This window comes from Xiphias gladius, chromosome 15 (genome assembly GCF_016859285.1).
Source record: "Xiphias gladius isolate SHS-SW01 ecotype Sanya breed wild chromosome 15, ASM1685928v1, whole genome shotgun sequence".
In the NCBI taxonomy this organism is placed as follows: Eukaryota; Metazoa; Chordata; class Actinopteri; order Istiophoriformes; family Xiphiidae; genus Xiphias; species Xiphias gladius.
In genome coordinates this window covers 28,693,611-28,713,105 of record NC_053414.1, presented here as the reverse complement: position 1 = coordinate 28,713,105, position 19,495 = coordinate 28,693,611, and the positions used below count along the sequence as shown (strand labels likewise).

The 19,495-nt window shown below is 40.8% G+C and overlaps 2 protein-coding genes across 6 annotated transcripts; both read left to right on the top strand.

Annotated features, from left to right (window-relative positions):
• Nucleotides 1-473: 473 nt before the first annotated feature.
• trim25 (tripartite motif containing 25) lies at nt 474-8,985 on the top strand. 3 transcript variants are annotated; one of them, XM_040146028.1, is made up of 11 exons: nt 474-594; nt 913-1,528; nt 1,843-1,938; nt 3,979-4,212; nt 5,364-5,532; nt 5,628-5,654; nt 5,834-5,896; nt 6,022-6,117; nt 6,580-6,660; nt 7,226-7,285; nt 7,381-8,985. In XM_040146028.1, exons 2-11 carry the CDS (start codon nt 932-934, stop codon nt 7,911-7,913), a joined length of 1,956 nt encoding a protein of 651 aa, XP_040001962.1. In that variant the 5' UTR covers nt 474-594; nt 913-931; the 3' UTR covers nt 7,914-8,985. The 3 variants fall into 3 exon arrangements, with proteins under 3 accessions (XP_040001962.1, XP_040001964.1, XP_040001963.1); XM_040146029.1 differs by having other exon boundaries at nt 484-594; nt 910-1,528; XM_040146030.1 differs by lacking the exon at nt 5,628-5,654.
• LOC120800160 (E3 ubiquitin/ISG15 ligase TRIM25-like) lies at nt 874-19,437 on the top strand. 3 transcript variants are annotated; one of them, XM_040146033.1, is made up of 9 exons: nt 874-888; nt 11,737-12,376; nt 13,030-13,125; nt 13,296-13,529; nt 14,480-14,660; nt 14,908-14,955; nt 15,230-15,295; nt 16,160-16,360; nt 18,772-19,437. In XM_040146033.1, exons 2-9 carry the CDS (start codon nt 11,780-11,782, stop codon nt 18,900-18,902), a joined length of 1,554 nt encoding a protein of 517 aa, XP_040001967.1. In that variant the 5' UTR covers nt 874-888; nt 11,737-11,779; the 3' UTR covers nt 18,903-19,437. The 3 variants fall into 3 exon arrangements, with proteins under 3 accessions (XP_040001967.1, XP_040001966.1, XP_040001968.1); XM_040146032.1 differs by lacking the exon at nt 874-888 and adding an exon at nt 11,305-11,487 and having other exon boundaries at nt 11,688-12,376; XM_040146034.1 differs by lacking the exons at nt 874-888; nt 14,908-14,955 and adding an exon at nt 11,306-11,487 and having other exon boundaries at nt 11,688-12,376; nt 18,772-19,434.
• The last annotated feature ends 58 nt before the right edge of the window (nt 19,438-19,495 follow it).

The following is a 19,495-nucleotide window of genomic DNA, read 5'->3' as shown; positions in this document are numbered from 1 at the left end:
GTCCTCTACCACACTAATGTCGCTTCGGGTGATTCTGGAGGGAAAACGTCCTCCGCTTCAAAAGAGCACTGTAGCATTGATGCCTTGCGATTCTGTGCTGCACTCCTCTTTTCTGGCCTGGGGATGTCACCGAGCAACTCCTGACTCACGCATCCATGTAGCAGTAGCCTACGTCTCCTGGAGATGATGCTCGACAGAGTGCTATGTGTGTCCCTACTGTCTACCCGTAAACTGATTTCACCCTGCGGCGTTTGGAAGAAACCAATACCATAGGCAAAGCGGGTGTTTGCCTTTTTGAGGTATAATCTATGCCATAATTAAAAGAATGTGTTTGACTCATTATATAAAACGACCATAACGACATATTATTAAAAAAAAATGATAAAGTAAGAAATAAAAATTACAGATATCAAAAACTGCTGGGGCAGCGCCCCCCCCCCCAGCTTGAATGGGCATGACGCGTCTGGTCTCAAACGCTCTTGATATCAGGTCATTGTAGTCAACGTCACCTTATCACATTGTTGGACCCTGAACTAGGTCGCAATCGACTCACACTGCTTAATATTGCATTTACTGTGCAATTGAGGACTCAAGGTATTGTAGGAGAGTTTTCCTGAATATATTATAGCTTTTTATGCCGATTTCTTTATTCGTGTACTGGTATTTAAATTTGTGAAGCACAATTTGAATACCAGTCTAGGCGTCGCGCTAAATGTTCAAGCCTGGTCTTAAGAAATGTTTGCTTACATTTTACACTGAAATTTTTATTTAACACTGCTATTTTGCTAACATAATACACTACACTAAAAGACAACCGCCGACATTAAGACTACATTTTACTGTGGAAGTGAATTGAAACTATTCTTTCGTTTTAAGGCGCTTGACAAGTTAAGTTTCGTTTCTCCGCAGCAGCCTCGTCTGAGGTCTCATCATGGCCGACGTGGACGAGACTCAGTTCTCTCTGATGAGCCTGGAGGATGAGCTGACCTGCAGCATCTGTCTGAGTACCTTCGAGGTTCCGGTGACCATCCCCTGCGGACACAACTTCTGCCAGGACTGTCTCCTCGCCACCTGGAAGGAAACCTACAGCTGTCCTCAGTGTCGGACCCACTTCGCCAACAAACCGGAACTGAGGAAAAACACGGTCCTCAGCACCGTCGTGGAGACCTTCAACTTGAGGTCGACCAAGAGCGAGGCCAGCCTGTTTGAAGAGGAGAAAAAAGTCGGGGAAGAGGATGTCATACGTTGTGATACATGTATGGAAGCAGAGGCGTCCCAGACCTGCCTCACCTGCATGGCCTCCTTCTGCGATGAGCACCTGCGTCCTCACCGGGAAAACCCAATTTTCCGTCTCCACCAGCTGAGTGAGCCTGTCGGTGACCTGTCGGACCGCATCTGCCCGGACCACCACAAGTTGATGGAGCTCTTCTGCAGCCAACATGGCCGTCCAATCTGCAGCCTCTGTCTCCAACATGTCCACAAAGGATGCTCCTTCACCTCTCCAGAGGAGCAGAGGAACCTGAAAGAGGTCTGTGCGTGTCAGAATTCACATGAGGAGGTTAAAGGGCTCCATGGGACCCTATAGTTGTGATACTGTTTTTGAGATCTCTAACTGGTGACGAGGCAGGCTTGATAAACTGAGCATAACCACCTAGTCTTTTTCAGATTGAATTTTTCAGATTCATTCTGAATCTGAAAAATCAGGATTAAGCTAGAAATTAGCACTTAACCCAATAATCTGTTTTTAGAACAGAGCTCTGTGGAAAATGGACCATGACTCTCTGTGAACTGTGTGTTTCTTTGTTTGAATGAACTGACTGTATCATGTTTCTCTGTTTGTAGTCTGACCTGAGAGACAAGTTGGGTTTGCTGGATGGAAAGATTATGAAGAATGAGACTGTTATATGTCAAATGAGGGACATGCAGAGCAAGTTGAAGGTAACTGTGCATTTATTTTGAAATTTACTGTATTCTAATCCACATAAACAGTCACCAGTTGGAAATTAGCATCCTGAAAGCCCAAAAGCATACATAATTACAGTATGTCTTTATATCTTAAGATGTACCTTTTATTCTACCCGTGTGGGGGAAATTCAATTTGATACACTAGCACAAGGGAACATGATAAACATCTAGGAAAGAAATTTCCATAAATACCTATACATCAGAAATATGTAAAAACTACAATAAAACAAGATAAAATAGGAATAATAGATTCAATAAAATAGATCCGTGTGTATATACAGGTGCAATGTTCATGTGCATATACTGTATGTGTAAGCCAAACAATTTGGCATTGTGGTGACAGTTTAAGTGTGAGTGGTGTATGGTTGGGAGTCTCAGTGGAGGTAGGAGCTGCCGAGTCTGATAGCTGATGGCATGAAAGAACCCCCGAAGTGCTTTGAGGAACATGGCTGGATTAGTCTGTGGCTCAACGTGCTCCTGAGCCACCTCAGCTCAGCATAGAGAGAATGAGAGGGGTTGTCCATGGTAGTTTTCAGCTTCCCTCTCATCCTCTTCTCTGTCACTGCCTCCAGTTCCATCCTCACCACAGAGCTGGCCTTTCTCACCAGCTTGCCCTGTTTGTTGGCACTACAGGTCCCAATACCACCTCCCCAGCACACCACAGGAAAGATGACACTGGCCACTACAGACTGGTAGAACATCTGTAGCAGCCTAATTTCCAAATTGAAAAACCTGAGCCTCCCCAGTGTTGTCTGACCAGTCCAGTTTATTGTTCAGTTGCACCCCTAGGAACTCGTAGGTGTCCGTTTCCACTCCCTCGCCTTATAGCGACAGGGGGTTGGGGGGCCTCTCGCTGCCCCAGATGTTCACCACCAGTATCTTGGTTATCCCAATATTGAGCTGAAGGTGGTTTTTCAGCCTCAGAGAGGCTTATGCAACTATGCAACTGTCAGATGTGTATATTCAACTTGATGGTCATGTTTTTTAGGTGGTATGGTTTTGTTAAGCAAATATCCAGTTTTTTTTATGTTGCTTTGAAAACGCACTTATAAAAATGGTGCCTGTCAGGTGTCAAAGTATCGAAACTTGAACATGAAAAGTCACCAAAAAACAGTTTATGCAGATAACTGAATGTGGAGCAGGACTTGTAGGCTAGGGAGTTGAGGGAAGGCGGCAGTGGGCAGGTGATGTGCAGAGAGAGGCGCAGGGAAGGGCGGAGGTCGTGATGACTGGGAAGAGGATGGACATGGTGTGCCGAGTCAGGGGAAAGCTTTAGGGGTAGCAGGCTGCAGGTGGAGGAAGGCGCCTGAAGGTGAAGCAGGGAGAGTTGCAGTCTTGTAGTTGTAGTGGCCTGAGAAGTCTGCACGTCTGGCAAGAACAACGCTCTGGCAAAGAGTGGCTGTAGGACTGGGGAATATATGCTGCAGTCTTGATGAGAAGATGGGAGGCAGGCCTGTTGGCTGAATGGTGGCAGGTGGCTGAGAGAGAGAGGGGGAGGAGCACCACGTCCCAGACAGACACACATACACACACAGAACATACAAGGGAAACAAGACAGATAACACAAGGGAACAAGGAAACATGGGAATTTTTTTTCCATTTTCTATAGGCATAATTCTTCATTGATAAAACACTTGTGTTCAATGATGAGTTTTGCCTAAATAAAATATAAATAAAATAGTGTATTGAGAAGTTTGATATATTCTGTTGAATGAAAGCAAAAATGTGTTAAAGCAGGTTATATTTCCCAAAATAAGTCACTGAAAATGTATTGTTATGGTATATATAGAAAAACTCAGGTCAATTATCGGTATCAATTTGTAACGTTTTGAAACCATACCCAGCCGTACCTGACACATACCATTACCATTCAGCTCAACATGTCTCACATACTGAACATTAAAAACATTTTTATTACATGGCTGTTGTATTTGAATACATTTCCTTTATTTTGTCTAACCACTGTTTTTACCTAATTACTGCTCTGTTTGTGGATGCATGGTCCTCCCCTAGGACTCAGCGACCAACAGGAAGAAAGCTGTGGCAGCTGAGTATCAGCAGATACGGGACATGTTGACCCGAGAGGAGCGCGATGCTCTGAGTGCAGTCGATCGAGAAATGGAGAGTGGTCAGACCAAACTTAGGGTTCTCATGAAGAAGTTCACTGAGAACATTGATAACATGAGCAAAGCTAAAGAAGATATCCACAATCTGCTTTGTGAATCCCAAACACTGGCCTTCCTACAGGTGAGACAACTGTGATTATCAGTCCACACAGCTGCATTACCACACAATGATTGTATGACTTGTCAACAGTAAAAGCAGACATGATGCCCACATACTGCTATGGATGACTCAAGTCTCAAGTAACTGGAAAATGAACTGAATAATTTAGTAAGGAAAGCAAAAGCTGCCCAGACAGAAGGGAAATACATTGTAATGTAAAACAACATAACATGCTTTGGAAAAGGGTTAGCGAGTATATCTGATTTAATTCTCTGCGCAGGTGTGAAATCATTGTCTGAATCTGACGCAGGGAACCAGATTCCTAGCTGAGTCGGACCTTAATCAGCCAGTTGTTCCTCTTTTTGCCCGTCTGCCCTAAAACAGATAAAACAAAAACACTGAGATCCTCTAACAGAGCATGTACCTGCACACACTCAGACATACATACAATATCCTTGAATTTGCACTGGAGTACAGGATATTAATATCGATAGGTTCACATTTTTTCAAGTCTATCTTAATACAGTGCTCAGATACTCATATGTACAGTAAATGTGTTGTTGGTGTTGATACTGTTATGTGTCTGTTGATGTCTGTTGATACTATTATGTGTCATGGTATGAGTCATTTCTGGAAAACTTAATATATCCAGATTGTGAAAATGACTAAGAACTGTGAGAACTGCAAACAGAAAAAATAAAGCTTAAATCTTGTCAGCATAAATTCTTATAAATCCTGCATGTAAAGATACTCATCAAACACCTCTTTTTGTCATGTTTTAATTGAAAGCATTAATTAAATTAAATCAAAATTGACCTGATTTTAATTTTAGAATTTAAGATCACATGTGTCAGTGAGGGATATTTTCAATTTTACAGATAAACACAATTTTTTAAAAGGAGGAAATAACATATTCATATGCATGAGACAGAATGACTGGAAAAAAAACCCCCCACAGGAATAGGCCAGATTTTATTGCGAGTCCATTTGGAAGCATGCTATGTTTCAACCATCACAGTACAATCAGACAACTTTATTAATCATTCCAATGATAGATAAATTATAGTTTTTGCCATTTTTCACATTATAAGCTGATATGGCTTTATCTTAACCTTTTTTGAATAAAACCTCGTTCCATAAAAGAAAACAACATTGTGTTCCTCTTTTCACAGGCATCATTTAGCCTTCCCCCAGCCGTAAACTTTGACCCTTACACCCCTCGAATCAACCTGGACTCCAAGAAGGTGATAGCGACACAGGCCTTTGCTGCTGCCCTAAAGGAGTATCTGACAGAGATCTTTAAACAGCCTGCTGAGGCCAGACTGCAAATGATTAAACCAGGTGAATATGCAGCTACATTAATAAGTAGGAGATTTAACAGCTGAAAATGGATTAAGAAATTATAGTGACGTCAGCCAATTCCAATTTTGTTGCAGAAATGAACACTGACATTGTTGAATCTGGTGAGTTGATGTCATGTGTGAATTGTTGCAAACAGACATCAAATCAAAACAATAATCTAAAAATATTCCTCAAACTGGTGCTGAAATGTGTTTTGGTGGGGTATTGGGGCAACTGCTTAAAGTCATGTCGACAAAAAATAAAAAGATGATTGTAAGGACACTGTCTGGCATGTTCTCAGGTGAAAGAGCAGCTTCTGCCTCAGGATTTACATCTTTGAGCCCTGGACCTTACCTAGAATGTGGTATGTTCATCTTCCCAGCACATATGCTCTATGATACGTTTTTTTTAAGTACAAGGATTTTATAACACATGATGAATGACAGTTCAAGAATAAAATGCCCTTTCTTTTGTCTGTTCCTATTTCAGAGCCGCAATGGCCTCCAGGGCATCCCAGGCTTCCCAGGTCCCACAGTCCAGGTCCAGGTTCCCAACTGAAAGCAGGCCCAAAGAAGAAACCTCCAAGTAAGAAAGTATCCATTTTTTTTTATTAGACTAATAGATTAGACAACTCAGTTTACCAGTTTATTAGTTACACCTAGTTGAAACTGAAAACACAAGAATACATTACCTCCCACGTTCATGAAGTTTGTAATGTTCGCTTTTTATTAAAAGTGTCATTGAGAGGAGTTCATTAATTTAATGTTCTTTTTGGTTGCTGTTGTTATCCGTCACATAACAGTTATAAGAGTTTTTGTGTTTTCACATGAGAGATTTCTTTGTGTTCTTTTGTCACTTGTTGGAAGTTGGTGGGGCTAAGTTGGGAGTTGCTTATTTTGTTATAAATATTTAATGTTATTAATAAATACTATAGATTTGGAACTGAGTATTCAGAGGCTTTAACTTCTATAGAATTTTCAATTGAGGTATTAAATAAAGTTGTGTTTGTTTTTTTTTTTTGTTGTTGTTTTTTTTCTCTCTCTTTAGAACAAACCAAAAAACCTTCTGAATCCACTGAAGACAAACCCAGAAATCGTCCTCCTGTGTTTGAACCCAATCAGAGACCAGGTAGACACCATCTACATTGGATACATAACAGGATACACATCAATAGTAGCATCTTGAGATAGCGTTTTAATTGAATTTAAAAAAAAAAAAGTTTCTCCACTGATTAGCATTGCGTTCATATAACATTTGGACTCATGATGGACAGTTTAAAAAAAAAAAAAAAAAAGGTCAAAGTTGATGCAGCAGAACCAGAGAGATCTTATTTTTAAATCACACACTCTTCTTCTTTGTGAAAAACTTGCACCCATGTTACCCACAATGCAACTTGACTGCTGACAATTCAGTCTGAGATTTGGGTGCGTTATGCTAGTAATGGCTATTGTAACCTTGAGCAGAGTTGAGAGCAGGCTACAGAGGTCTGGTGAGCTCACTTCTAACTCCACACCCCCAGAATTTTTCATTTTCTAACTTTGAACCCAACTAACACTGACTCAAGTGACATCATTTGAGGCAGTTTAGCAGTCTCCATGTAGCTTTTTTCATATATACAATAGCCCTCCACCGGACCTTTTTTTTTTTTTTTTTTTAAAGCTTTCAATTACTTTTTTGTCTTCCTTTGTTGTAGAAACTTCAGAAATTCCCCAAAACATATCATCTGCTGAAAAAAGAAGCGATCTTCTGAAATGTAAGTGTCTGAGTGTAGAAGGTATCTTCCTGTCATATGGTAATTGCAACCTTGTTTGTTATTTGAATTTTCTTTCTTTCTTTTGTACCTTCTAGATGCCACGGTACTCACTTTGGATCCAAAGACAGCCCACAAACGCATCACACTGAGTGAGGACTTCACCAAGGCCTCTGTGTCAGATGAGCATTTTAACTACCCCCACTGCCCTGAACGCTTTGCTGTCTGCTCCCAGGTGCTCACCTCCAAGGGTTTCTCTAGAGGGCGCCACTACTGGGAAGTCCGACTGAGCAGCAACAACTTCATAGGCATAGGCTTGGCTTACAGCAGCATTGACCGGAAAGGTCCCACCAGTCGACTGGGCCGCAACGCCCAGTCCTGGTGTATTGAGTGGTTTAACGTCAAGCTGTCAGCTTGGCATAACAGCAGTGAGACCGTGCTGGTCAATCCCAATCCAAAGCGCGTAGGTGTGCTGGTTGATTGTGAGGAGGGCGTGGCTACGTTCTATAACGTTGCAGACAGGGCATATCCCTTCCACTCTTTTGCGTTCCCCTTTGCTGAAGCTGTGTATCCAGCTTTCTGGATTTTCTCAAGTGGCTCATCCATTTCCTTGTGCAAGCTGCAGGCATGAGGAGCATATGCACATACAACTGCATATGTAGCCACACACAGTCAGCCCTTTATTCTCATTACTAACAGTAATAATGTAAAAGAATGCTTTGCCATTAAAGTCTGTTTTGCTGTTTGTCAGTAAAAGTTAAAAAAATATTTAATATGGCCTAAATTTGCTTGAAAGAGACTGACCAGTTACAACCCACAAGCTAACAGTTTAATCAAGTGTTGTCCTTGTTAAAATTTAAAAACCAACATTGCCTGTGCAATTGCAACTGAAACACATTTTGTGCTGTTGGGATGGGTCAGTTGAAACAATTATTAGTCCCACTATTAGTGCTTACTACGTTCTGCTAAGTACCCTCTTGTTAGGTTTGCCTTAAACCAGGAATATTAACGAATATATGGTAGTGGTTATTTGGAGAATATTAGTACACAGACGGCTTGGAGTGTCACAGCTGAAATTGATATCGAGAGTTAACAGTATGCCATAGCTAATGTCACAAGCTATTACTGTTAACTATGTTAGCTGTGATTTTACAGCAGCTGAATTTGTGGTTATGTGACCACAAAACTCAAGCTGTCAGAGCGTCCATCGCATCAGGTTTCTGAAAACACTGGAAAAGCAATATAAATTGCACAAACTGCATCGGACGTGACTTTGATGCAATTGTGTTTGTCTTAAAATTATAACAGAGCGCACATAACTCACTGTGCACCTACAGTAAAGTAATTTTGTGCCAGTGTGTCCTATATTAACCGTGCAGACTATTTATTATACACTGTAGAATGTTTATAAATGAGAAGTGAATTAATCACATATGTCAGTACAGTGTTTTGATATGAGGTCTGCATGTGAAAAATTTGATTGTTTTGCAGTGAATAGGAGTGTGGCTATTAAAGTTTTAGGGCTGGGCGATATGGCAAAAAATGTTATCACAATAACTTTTTTCATATCAGTTGATACTGTTGATACTGTTATGTGTCATGGTATGAGTCATTTCTGGAGACCTTAAAGATCCAGATTGTGAAAATGAACAAGAACTGTGAGGACTGCAAGCAGAAAAAATAAAGCTTAAATCTTGTCAGCATAAATTCTTATAAATACTGCATGTAAAGTCCTTTTTGGTTTGGAGCTGTCGCTTTCTTTGCTGACACTCAAAAGTTTCCCCTGAAAGAGTGCTCATGTATTCCATCTATCTTATCCAACTCCTGATACCAAAACAAAAGCATGTTGTGTGTTTAGCTATCCCTGTTTTTGCATTTGTCCTTTCCTGAAGGATTGCCATGCGATTGGATAGAAAACTCTGTTTCTGTGATGCTATCTAATGTATATGAGCGGTGTACCCTAGGATATATTCAAGTGTCTCATTTTCATATGATTTTAGCAAATCAAAAAATTTTTAATTGAAATAAGTGAATATATTGTTTGTATCACCAAGCCCAAATGCTCATTCCTAAACTCTGACTGGTTCGGCAGATGGGAACAAAAGTCACATAGACTCTGTTTTTATCAAGTTCTGACAGTCTTTTTTTTTTTTTTTTTTTTTATGGCATTGAGCAAGGAAGTAATAAGGCGAGAGGGGAAGGCATGATATGCAACAATGACCCTCGGTCAGAGGTGAACCTGGGATGTCGTTCTTGCATGGTATACCCTATAGAAATAAAATGCCATACTATTTTATATCTATGGTAGGCACATCAAACCAAGAAGCCATCAGAATGCTCTGTTGGCATTTCGTTAGGAGGCAGGAAGATAGAAAGATGTATAGTTTCACAGGGGTAAATTATTTGTTTGAAACAAAGTCTACCCCGGCCTGTAAGATGTTTACTGAAGCACATTGGTGACATTAGTTACAGTGGCTCATTTCCTGATGTGGCACCACTGGAGTCCATCAGGTGGTAAAGTGGTTGGTCAGAGTGCATGCTGATCACTTTCAGTCAGACTTACCACGAGCATGCTCATCTTGCAGGTGCTAAAAGATATGAAACAAACTGTATGGGTATCGAGCAGTTGAGATGTGTCTACACAATATACTGTATAGTACATGAACAGCGGAGTTAGGTGTTTGAACATTGTTCTCTTTGTTCTTTGATAAAGGTAGTCTAAGTACTACCTTCACTGCATTTAAGAGGCTCTGAAGAACCTGTTAAGTCCAGACTGACTTAACTGATAAGCTAGCAAAAGTTCAGACACGGTGACTGCTGAGGTGAATTAATGGGTTAACTGTTAAGTGTAAAGATCTCTGTGAGGCATATCTGCCAGTGCACTTCAGGTATGGGCCTTTTTAAATTAGGTTTCATGCTGGTATGAAAAGGCACTACACATCATTACATGGAAAGTCAAACTGTATAGTGAAATCTGCTGATTTTACTATTCGCTGTTGCTATCCTTCACAATGGAAATTTTGGTTTGGTAGATAGCTTTGTTAACCTATTGAGAGCTTTACCATACCATAATGAGTGCCCAAGATCTGATATAGTGTTGACACTTGTTTACTCTTACTACTAGGCTTATATACAGTAATAGTGGTGTCTTAGCTTAGTGGAATCAAGGGAGAGTTATGGTCATGTGCAACTTTTCACTGTATTGCTTATGGCTTCTGTTTTTGGGTTGTAAATGTATCCTAGATGCAACCGCAGACTTTGTATGATTTTGTTGATTGTTGAAGATCCAGTGCAAATCTTCAGCTGAAATGTAGTTTATTATTCTTTGCATCAAATATTTTCAAATGTCCCAGTACATTGGATTTCTACTCAACTGTGTGCTGAATCAGGCTTTGTGTACTCCTGTTCAATTGTCCTGTGCTCAGTGTCTGTTAAACAGGAAAATGTAAAGTGCTAGTTGATATATGATTCATATGTGGTGATTTTATTCATTGTACCCAACAGGAGATGGATTAAATATGAACATATTTATGTGTCTATCTTAAAATTGAAAACAATTACTACTGTACTACATTCAAATAAACTAAAATCTGTTTGTATTACAAATTAACCAATGAGTTCTATTAATAAATGTTTTTTTTCTCTGTCTCTGAGATACTTATTTTTATTCTTCCATTGATTTAAATATGCTATTTTGGTATCTTAAATACAAATTACTATATCATTATCGACCCTAATTATGCAGCTGATAACTGATTCCCATCCACCCTTATGAGAAGCATATATATATATATATATATATATATATATATATATATATATATATATATATATATATATATTATATTATATTATATTATATAAAAATGGGAAAGTGGTTTTAATGTCATGGCTGATCGGTGTATACATGCGTGTGTGTGCGTATGCCTTCCCTTGCCACTTACCCTAACCTCAACCATCACAACTAAATGCCTGACCCTGCCCCTAACCTTAACCCTGATTCTAGCCTGAACGCTGACACAAAGTCTTCACCCTCGGCCACCGAAAGTTGTGGACAGACCGGCCCAAAGGTCTACAACTCAAACCGCTCCACACAAAGACAGAAGCGCGCACACACAGGGGGAGCGCTAGATGTGGCTTTGTCGGTAGTCACGAGATATCCCGCTAGTGCCAATGAGTTGGAGTCATCTGGACCAGCACAAAATGTACGTGGGGGTAAAAGGAATTATTCTTTTTATTCCAGACAAGCGTTCTGTATAGATAGATAGTATGTGCGCAGTGGGTTTTAGTCTACATTTATTGCAATAAAAAAAATATCTTGTCGATGGGAAACTAAGCTGCGACTCAGTTGTGAGAGTAATGTGTTTGAATTTTACCTTTTCTTTTTTTTTTTTTTTTCCCCTAGCTGTAACCACAAGTAGGTCGACACTGATGACGAGCACGCACAGTACAAGTTAAGTTTCGTTTCTCCGCCACAGCCTCGTCTGAGGTCTCATCATGGCCGACGTGGACGAGACTCAGTTCTCTCTGATGAGCCTGGAGGATGAGCTGACCTGCAGCATCTGTCTGAGTACCTTCGAGGTTCCGGTGACCATCCCCTGCGGACACAACTTCTGCCAGGACTGTCTCCTCGCCACCTGGAAGGAAACCTACAGCTGTCCTCAGTGTCGGACCCACTTCGCCAACAAACCGGAACTGAGGAAAAACACGGTCCTCAGCACCGTCGTGGAGACCTTCAACTTGAGGTCGACCAAGAGCGAGGCCAGCCTGTTTGAAGAGGAGAAAAAAGTCGGGGAAGAGGATGTCATACGTTGTGATACATGTATGGAAGCAGAGGCGTCCCAGACCTGCCTCACCTGCATGGCCTCCTTCTGCGAGGAGCACCTGCGTCCTCACCGGGAAAACCCAAACTTCGCTGTCCACCAGCTGAGTGAGCCTGTCGGTGACCTGTCGGACCGCATCTGCCCGGACCACCACAAGCTGATGGAGCTCTTCTGCAGCCAACATGGCCGTCCAATCTGCAGCCTCTGTCTCCAACATGTCCACAAAGGATGCTCCTTCACCTCTCCAGAGGAGCAGAGGAACCTGAAAGAGGTCTGTGTGTGTTCTGAGTCTCAAACATTTTTAGGAAAAAATGCTAAACTGTGCTAAATTGAGCTAAGTGGTTGCTCCTGCTACATAGAACTAGAACATTAATAAGCTTAACATAAATGCACAATACAAGTGATAAATCAGTTACTGATGGTTCAGTCATTCAGGACTATTCTAAAATTAAATAAATATACACAAATCTTGAAATCCACAGTTCATTAGCATAAGCATAGCCTAAGTTCTGATGCTACCTTGAACAGGATCTTTAAATATCCACCACCGTGTATTTACAAGAGGCACCAAAAAACAAACAAAAAAACAAAAAAACTCCTTTGTTAAGGTCAGATCATGCAAAACACGATCCACACTGATGTTATCACAGAAGCGATCTTATCACAGAATTACACCAGGCTGTTATAAATATATTTTTAGCAACATGCAAACATTCTAACAGCCAGAAGGAGACACCTGATGCTGCCATTGAGAGAGTATGTTGGATCTATAATGCAGATGGCGTGCATGCAATTTAAAAAGCATGGTCTGCATTGTGCTCTAGGCCTTCCATAGAGGCATTGGTGAGCAGGTGAGCAGGGTCTGTACCAGACATAACACAATTCCCCGTGTACTGAAGCTATGTTTTATATCCGTCTTTGTAGTCCGAACTCAGAGACAAGTTGGGTTTGCTGGACGGGAAGATTGAGAAGACTGAGACTGTTGTGTTTCAAATTAATGACATGCAGAGCAAGCTGAAGGTAATTTTTACACGACTTTTCCCATGTTTCACAAGAATACTTTCCAAAAGGAAACAAATAAACTATTTGTTTACAAGGGAAAATGTGATGGCAATTACAGAATGTGAGTTTGTCTTTATGTTTACTTGTCCCTGTGTTTATCTGTGGCTCTTCTCACGGTCCTCGCCTAGGATGGAGCAGCCAAAAGAAAGTCAGCATTAGCAGCTGTGTATCAGCAGATGCGGGATATGTTGGCCCAAGAGGAACGCGAGGGCCAAAATGGGGTGGACTGCGAGCTGGAGATTGGTCAGACCAAACTTCGGGACTACATGAAGAAGTTAACCGACAATAATGCGAAGATGAGACAAGCCAGAGAAGATATCATCAATATGCTGAGTCAGTCCCAAGCCCCGGCTTTTCTACAGGTGACATGGTCCTTGTCACAGAAAGAGGAAGTAGGGGCGTGGGAAAGGGAGGAAAATGGATTTTTAGCCAAAAGACAAATGAGGCAGAGTAGACATGAGAGCGAGAGAGCACAATTGATGTTGTCTTACTGTTGTATACACTTAGAATATTCTTATTTTTTTTAAAGGACCCCTCTTTATAAAATTAAGGAATTGACCTGTTTGTTATCTGGGTGTATGTCATGTTTTATCACCACAATTCAGACTAGAAAATGTGCCCAGTAGAGCACAGACCTCTGCCAAGGCCAGTGTCAAACAACATACACCCTACTTCAGAGATAAAAATTCAAATTAATAGTAAATGATCCAGATCTGTCCCAAAAATTTAATGGGTTCTCCCTGGCCCATGCCCCGTCTCTCCTCAAAGCTAGGTGCAAATATTTTTCAGTTATATTTGTGTAATCCTGCTGAAAAATAAACCATCCAACCATCACATGACCTCCAAAACACATTTGTAGGAAAATTACCTACAGTTGCAACAATTGATCAATTAGTTAGTAATTAATCGTCAGCTATGCTGATAATCAAAAAATCGCTTTAGTAATTTTTTTAAGCAAAAGCACGAAGCCCTTCATTCCAGCTTCTCAAATTTGATTTGATGTGCTGATCAGCTTGGGCTTTTGTTTGTTATAACAGGCATTTTCACTACCTGCTGACATTTAATCAGCAATTTTTTCAATTAATTGAGAAAGTAATCAGTAAATTAATTGATACTGAAAATAATCATTAATTGTAGCTCTAATTTGAACATTTCTGACTTTTGGCAGCCTCCAGTGGTAGGATCCAAGAGAAGGAGAGCAATGCATGCCGCTACGCCGCTGCCCCCCTACACCTATTACAGCCATGTCTCTCACGACTTGGAAAAAAACACATTCCATTAAAAACTCGTTCCTTTCCTTTGTTCCTCACAGGCTTCATTTGACTTGCCTAGGGTTATAAAGTTTGACCCTTACGTGCCCCGAATCAGCTTGGACTCCAAGAAGGTGACAGCAACACAGGCCTTTGCTGTTGCACTGAAGGAGCTTCTGACAGACACCCTTAAGCAGCCTGTTGAGGCCAGACTGCCAATTAACAAACCAGCTGCATGTGCAGGTAAATTTCCGTGGAAGATTTGGAGCATTTGGAGCCGGTGTATTGTGAAAGTATAACCAAGCCAATCATATCCAGTTTTGTCGCAGAACACTGGCAATGCTGCATGTGGTGAGTTTGTGTCATGTGGGAAGTGCCGGTAATCGCATCAAATGTTGACTTTATTGATGCTGTTTTGTGGTGGTGGGCTGACTGAAATTCTGAGTGTATGAAATTCTTTTTCTTCGATCATTGTCCCGGGGATCTTCAGGGTCGGCTGAGGCTCAGCAGGTAGAATGGGTCATCTACCGAATGCATGGTAGGCAGTTAGATCTCCAGCTCCTCCTTTTCTAATGTGGAAGTGTCCTTGAGTAAGACACTGAATCCCAAATTCCTCCCAATGGTAGTATTGTAGCTTGCCGCTATTGCCAAGTGTGTGTGTGTGTGTGTGTGTGTGTGTGTGTGTGTGTGTGTGTGTGTGTGTGTGTGTGTGTGTGTGTGTGTGTGTGTGTGTGTGTGTGTGTGTGTGTGAATGAGAGGCAAATTGTAAAGGACTATATAATTACCGTCCATTTACCATTTACCATTCTTAGGTGAAAAAGCAGCTCCTGTCTCAGGACCTGAAATTAGTGGAACTACTGGATCTCAGCAAGAATTTGGTATGTTCATCTCTATGACCTTTAGAACTTTGTGTTGTGTTAAGATGTGTGTTCATGGTTTGAATTTATGGTGTTGGATATCAGTGTATGACAAAGTGTGCAAATGTACATGGCATTAGTCCGAAACTGTCTTCAGGTTGAAAAAAGGTGAGAAATGGTGTCCAGCTTTCTTTGAACAATGACATTATTTTTCTTAATGGCATCAATTTTCTCTATTGATATGTATTTATTCTACGAGTTGGTGTATCCAGTGATTGATACTTATTGAATATTTTTGATTTGCAGTTCAACAGAATCGCGTTCTTGGCGATGGAGGCAGAGAAATTAGCAAACCTTTCTTACATTTAGGTGGAATGTTGGTTTGTAAGAAATCTCCCTGTAAACAGCGGTGGGGAAGGTGTGAGGAATTCAGTGTCATGTGAACGGCCGCATGCCAGTTGTCTACAGTGTGTAGCTTGATCCTAAAAATTCTTACTATGAGGTTGTGGATAACTCACGTCTTTTGTAGAGATACTGTTTGAGCTGTTTAACTGTGGTATCTAGTTATTATTGGAATGCCCATTGACATTTTGATATGTAAAAAAAATAGATGGTGGATGTAGTAAATGACATACATTCTTTCTTGTTCTAATAGTGGTTGCTCTTTGATTGTTATGTATCTGATTACCTATCCAGGTGCAACTTTAAGGACCTTAAAGAGAATGTGTATGCGATTTTAACAGGCAGCTATATTGCATGATTGTGACACTGATGGCGGCCGGATGGTCGAAAACGTTTTTTTCTTTTGTTAAATAAAGTGATTTGTCATTGTATGCGATCCTCGTCTTTACAAAATGCCTTGTCATTTCACCTTCTCTGTTTTAGGATTACTAGAGACCCCAGGGCATCGAAGACCGCCCAGGTCTCACAGTCCAGGTTGTCCACCCATTCGGCAATACTTCCAGCCAGTTCCTGTACCTGTTTTTCCCTATATGGGCACACAGACGGGCTGGAATTCACCTCAGTACAGACATGGCATGTCTGGTTTTAATAGGCCTGATCCTTCTAGGCCAGGACAAAGGACAAGTAAGTAAGATTAAAAACCTGCAATCATGCTGACAGCAATGTGACTTATGGATTTGAACCCAGGACACTGAGGGGGAGAATGGGCTGACAGCAGCACATAGACTACACCAATTCTTCACAGTGATTGAATAATTTGAAAGATGCTATGATTACATAAAAATTCCACTCATTATTTTTATTTAATTTAGCATGTGTTCAATGACAAGCGGATAAGCAATAATTGATTGAACCCCCAAAGGCCAGTCTACCGGCCAACCAACAACAAATCGCAAAAAAATACAATACCTACCCTCAGAAAAGGCAGAGAGAAACAACTAAGAAAACTTTATTGGGAAAAAAAAGCAGAAAACAATCTGCAGGCTGTTTCATTAAGTGATCCTCAACAAGGCTGGAGACAGGAGCCATACAATCAAAAATAAATGTACAAGAAAAGTACATTTTTGCTATGAGCTTTTGTAACTCTTGAAAGCGAGGTGAAAAGTCTGCCATCATAGCCTCCTCCTGGCCACATTCCACTGCCTCCCCGATCTCGCCCCAAGAATCCCCTGTCTTTTGCTTGTCTTTGTCATCCTGCCACACCAAGTCTCTCCTCGAAGGCATTCATGATGCTGCACTCGGTTGTGACGGAAGTAGTTGTGTGAAGAATTGGGGAAAAAAAGGAGCTTGAGAGAACTCCAAACCTTACCTTACCTTATCGCTAACGCTCAACTGGCCAATCACTGCATGATGTGGCCGTGATTGTCATACTGTCCTAAGTTAAAGGAATGTGCGGACACAACCCCTCTCCTTTCTGACATTGGAAAGGTGCGGGCTGTTTGTGGGGGTTTGCGGGGATTTGGACATTGTTAGACAAGAAGCACTTCCATAAGCATTTCATTTTAAGTATACTGAAGCCCACAAGAAGGGGGGGAAAACACTTACACTCTTCTCTGGGTTCAGTCATCAGCAGTGGTGCTTACGCCTTGGTCCCATCAGCATAAGTGGCAGTGTTCACTGGTGGAAAGCTGTTGAGGGATTACGACCTTAGTGACTCTTACTGGTCGGTCTGACTTGAAGTTTTTCATACTTTTGCTTACATTTTACATTTTTTTTGGTAACTCGTGGCACATTATCATAGTTTTTAAAGTCACAAATGGTGGGGGTATGAGAACTGTCCCCTGCCAAATTATTTTCTTCATTTATGCCAGTCACTATTGAACTCAGCTGCAAATGAAGGCCGCACATACCTGTTTTCTACCGAGTGTCAGAGGTTCAAGAGGCTACTTTACACATGAGTTTACTTGTTGTTTTTAAGCTGCACAGCTCAAATGTCCAGAACAGAGAGTCCTGACAATTTCCAGATGTTTTTTTTTTTTTTTTTTTAAACATGATACCATTAGTCATTACAAGTGTGTCACGTAAGCTTGTCAGTGGCAAAGATGTAAAGTATCAGCATGCTGCATATGGTTGCCTGTGGAATCCCTGAAGTCCCTAAGCCACTAGCAGGACTTTTCTCATTACGACTTGATAATCGTTTGAATTAGGGGTGGTTTTTTTCTAATGGCATCAGCTGTTTACCATGAAGTTGGTGTGTTATTCTTGGAAATTTTCCAGTGTTACGTGGCAGTGAACGCCCAGATAGTAGGCTGCTGGTAGATTAATACTTAGTCATTATCTGTGCTTGCCATAAAAAAAGAGCCTAACTGTCTACTCTAAATTGAGTTTTAAGTTCTAAGATAGATTGTGTGCTGTAGGTACAAGGAGCTGCTTTGTAAAACAAATGTGTTTCATGTGTTGAAATGTGTTGTTTTCATTTTCCCCTTACATAGACAAGGAAAGTGTGTCCAGTCATCAATCCCCCCACCATATCTAATTTTCCCCTAAATTCTTTTGCAAACTTTCTTAGGAAATTTTATGTCATGAATGTGTTTGTGGGCTGGGCTAGTTTGAAGTGCATCGTTTTACAGGAAATATTCCGACCTCCTCAGATTACAATGTGGTATCAGTTTAGTTTGCCCAGTAGTCACTATGTGTCACAGGTATAGCACCAGCCTATCTGCAGCCCTCAAGACAACAGTAGAGTTATGTGACAAGGACTGAAATTCATGGGGAACTTTCCAATAAAGACAACAGCTTGTAGCACTTACAGTAGTCATAAACCTGCCCCACTTGACCTGTTACTTGTGCCAAGCAAACTTGCAGACTTTGAAGGCTTTTGGCAAGTTGATTCTGGCTTTAAGAGCAACTTTAGAAAACATTTATTTTCAGGAAGATCTGCAAATTCATGTGTTCCCGCTGTTGTACTTCAGCTTGACAGAATTCAATTAGAGCGCACACAATTTTGGAGAATTTCAATCAGGTTGGCAAGTGGCATAATTCTCACATTCTGGGAAAACTTATTAAAGAAACCTTTTTTGTATATTTTCTTTCAGAGCAAGGCAAAAAGCAACCCAGCGCCCCAGGTGGAAATGAGCCAGGCGCCACTAAGAAAGATAATCCCAAAAGCCATCCTGCTTCACAGAAATCAACTCAACGCCACCCAAAGCCTACGAAAAATAAATAGATGCAGCAGCAGATGTATTTGCTTCTGCAGTCCTGATTCAATGAGGGACTTGGAAATGTGGAGATTATCTGTCAGTCACAAAACAGGGAATGGCACTATACTTTTGCTTAAATAAACTTTATACACATGAGCACAGACCCAGCCTTTGGAACTTATTGGCACTACTTAAAATAATAGTTACTCAGGATTGTTGTATGATATGTTCTCACATTTAATTGGAAATGATTCATAGAGGGTGGTAGCAGTTGTTTGGAAATGAACACATCAGATATTCAGCTCTCTTGAGCTCAGTGTTTGTTACATTGGTTGATTAACAAATCCCAATATGATGACATCAGTGTGATGGTTTTACAATTTAATTAAAACACAGACACAGGGCTTATATGAAAATATTTATGGGAATGTCTTCAGATTCAAAAGATCGCTTAATTACATTCAGTTCAATCAAAATCATTTTAGTCATCTGTAGTAGCAAACTCAGCAAACCCTCTTAACTAACATTTTTGTAAACAGCAATGATTTACATGATTGTTACCAATAAAAGCTTATTTTCTCCCGGACACAGTTTCTCTGTATTTTCATTTGTGTTTAGC

Excerpts from the sequence above, each read along its gene's own strand:
- trim25 (XM_040146028.1), top strand. The coding sequence starts at position 932 with ATGGCCGACGTGGACGAGACTCAGTTCTCTCTGATGAGCCTGGAGGAT. Across the intron at positions 1,939-3,978 it reads ACATGCAGAGCAAGTTGAAG|GACTCAGCGACCAACAGGAA; the intron begins GTAACTGTGCAT and ends GTCCTCCCCTAG. Across the intron at positions 5,655-5,833 it reads CACTGACATTGTTGAATCTG|GTGAAAGAGCAGCTTCTGCC; the intron begins GTGAGTTGATGT and ends GCATGTTCTCAG.
- LOC120800160 (XM_040146033.1), top strand. The coding sequence starts at position 11,780 with ATGGCCGACGTGGACGAGACTCAGTTCTCTCTGATGAGCCTGGAGGAT. Across the intron at positions 13,126-13,295 it reads ACATGCAGAGCAAGCTGAAG|GATGGAGCAGCCAAAAGAAA; the intron begins GTAATTTTTACA and ends GTCCTCGCCTAG. Across the intron at positions 14,956-15,229 it reads GGTCATCTACCGAATGCATG|GTGAAAAAGCAGCTCCTGTC; the intron begins GTAGGCAGTTAG and ends TACCATTCTTAG.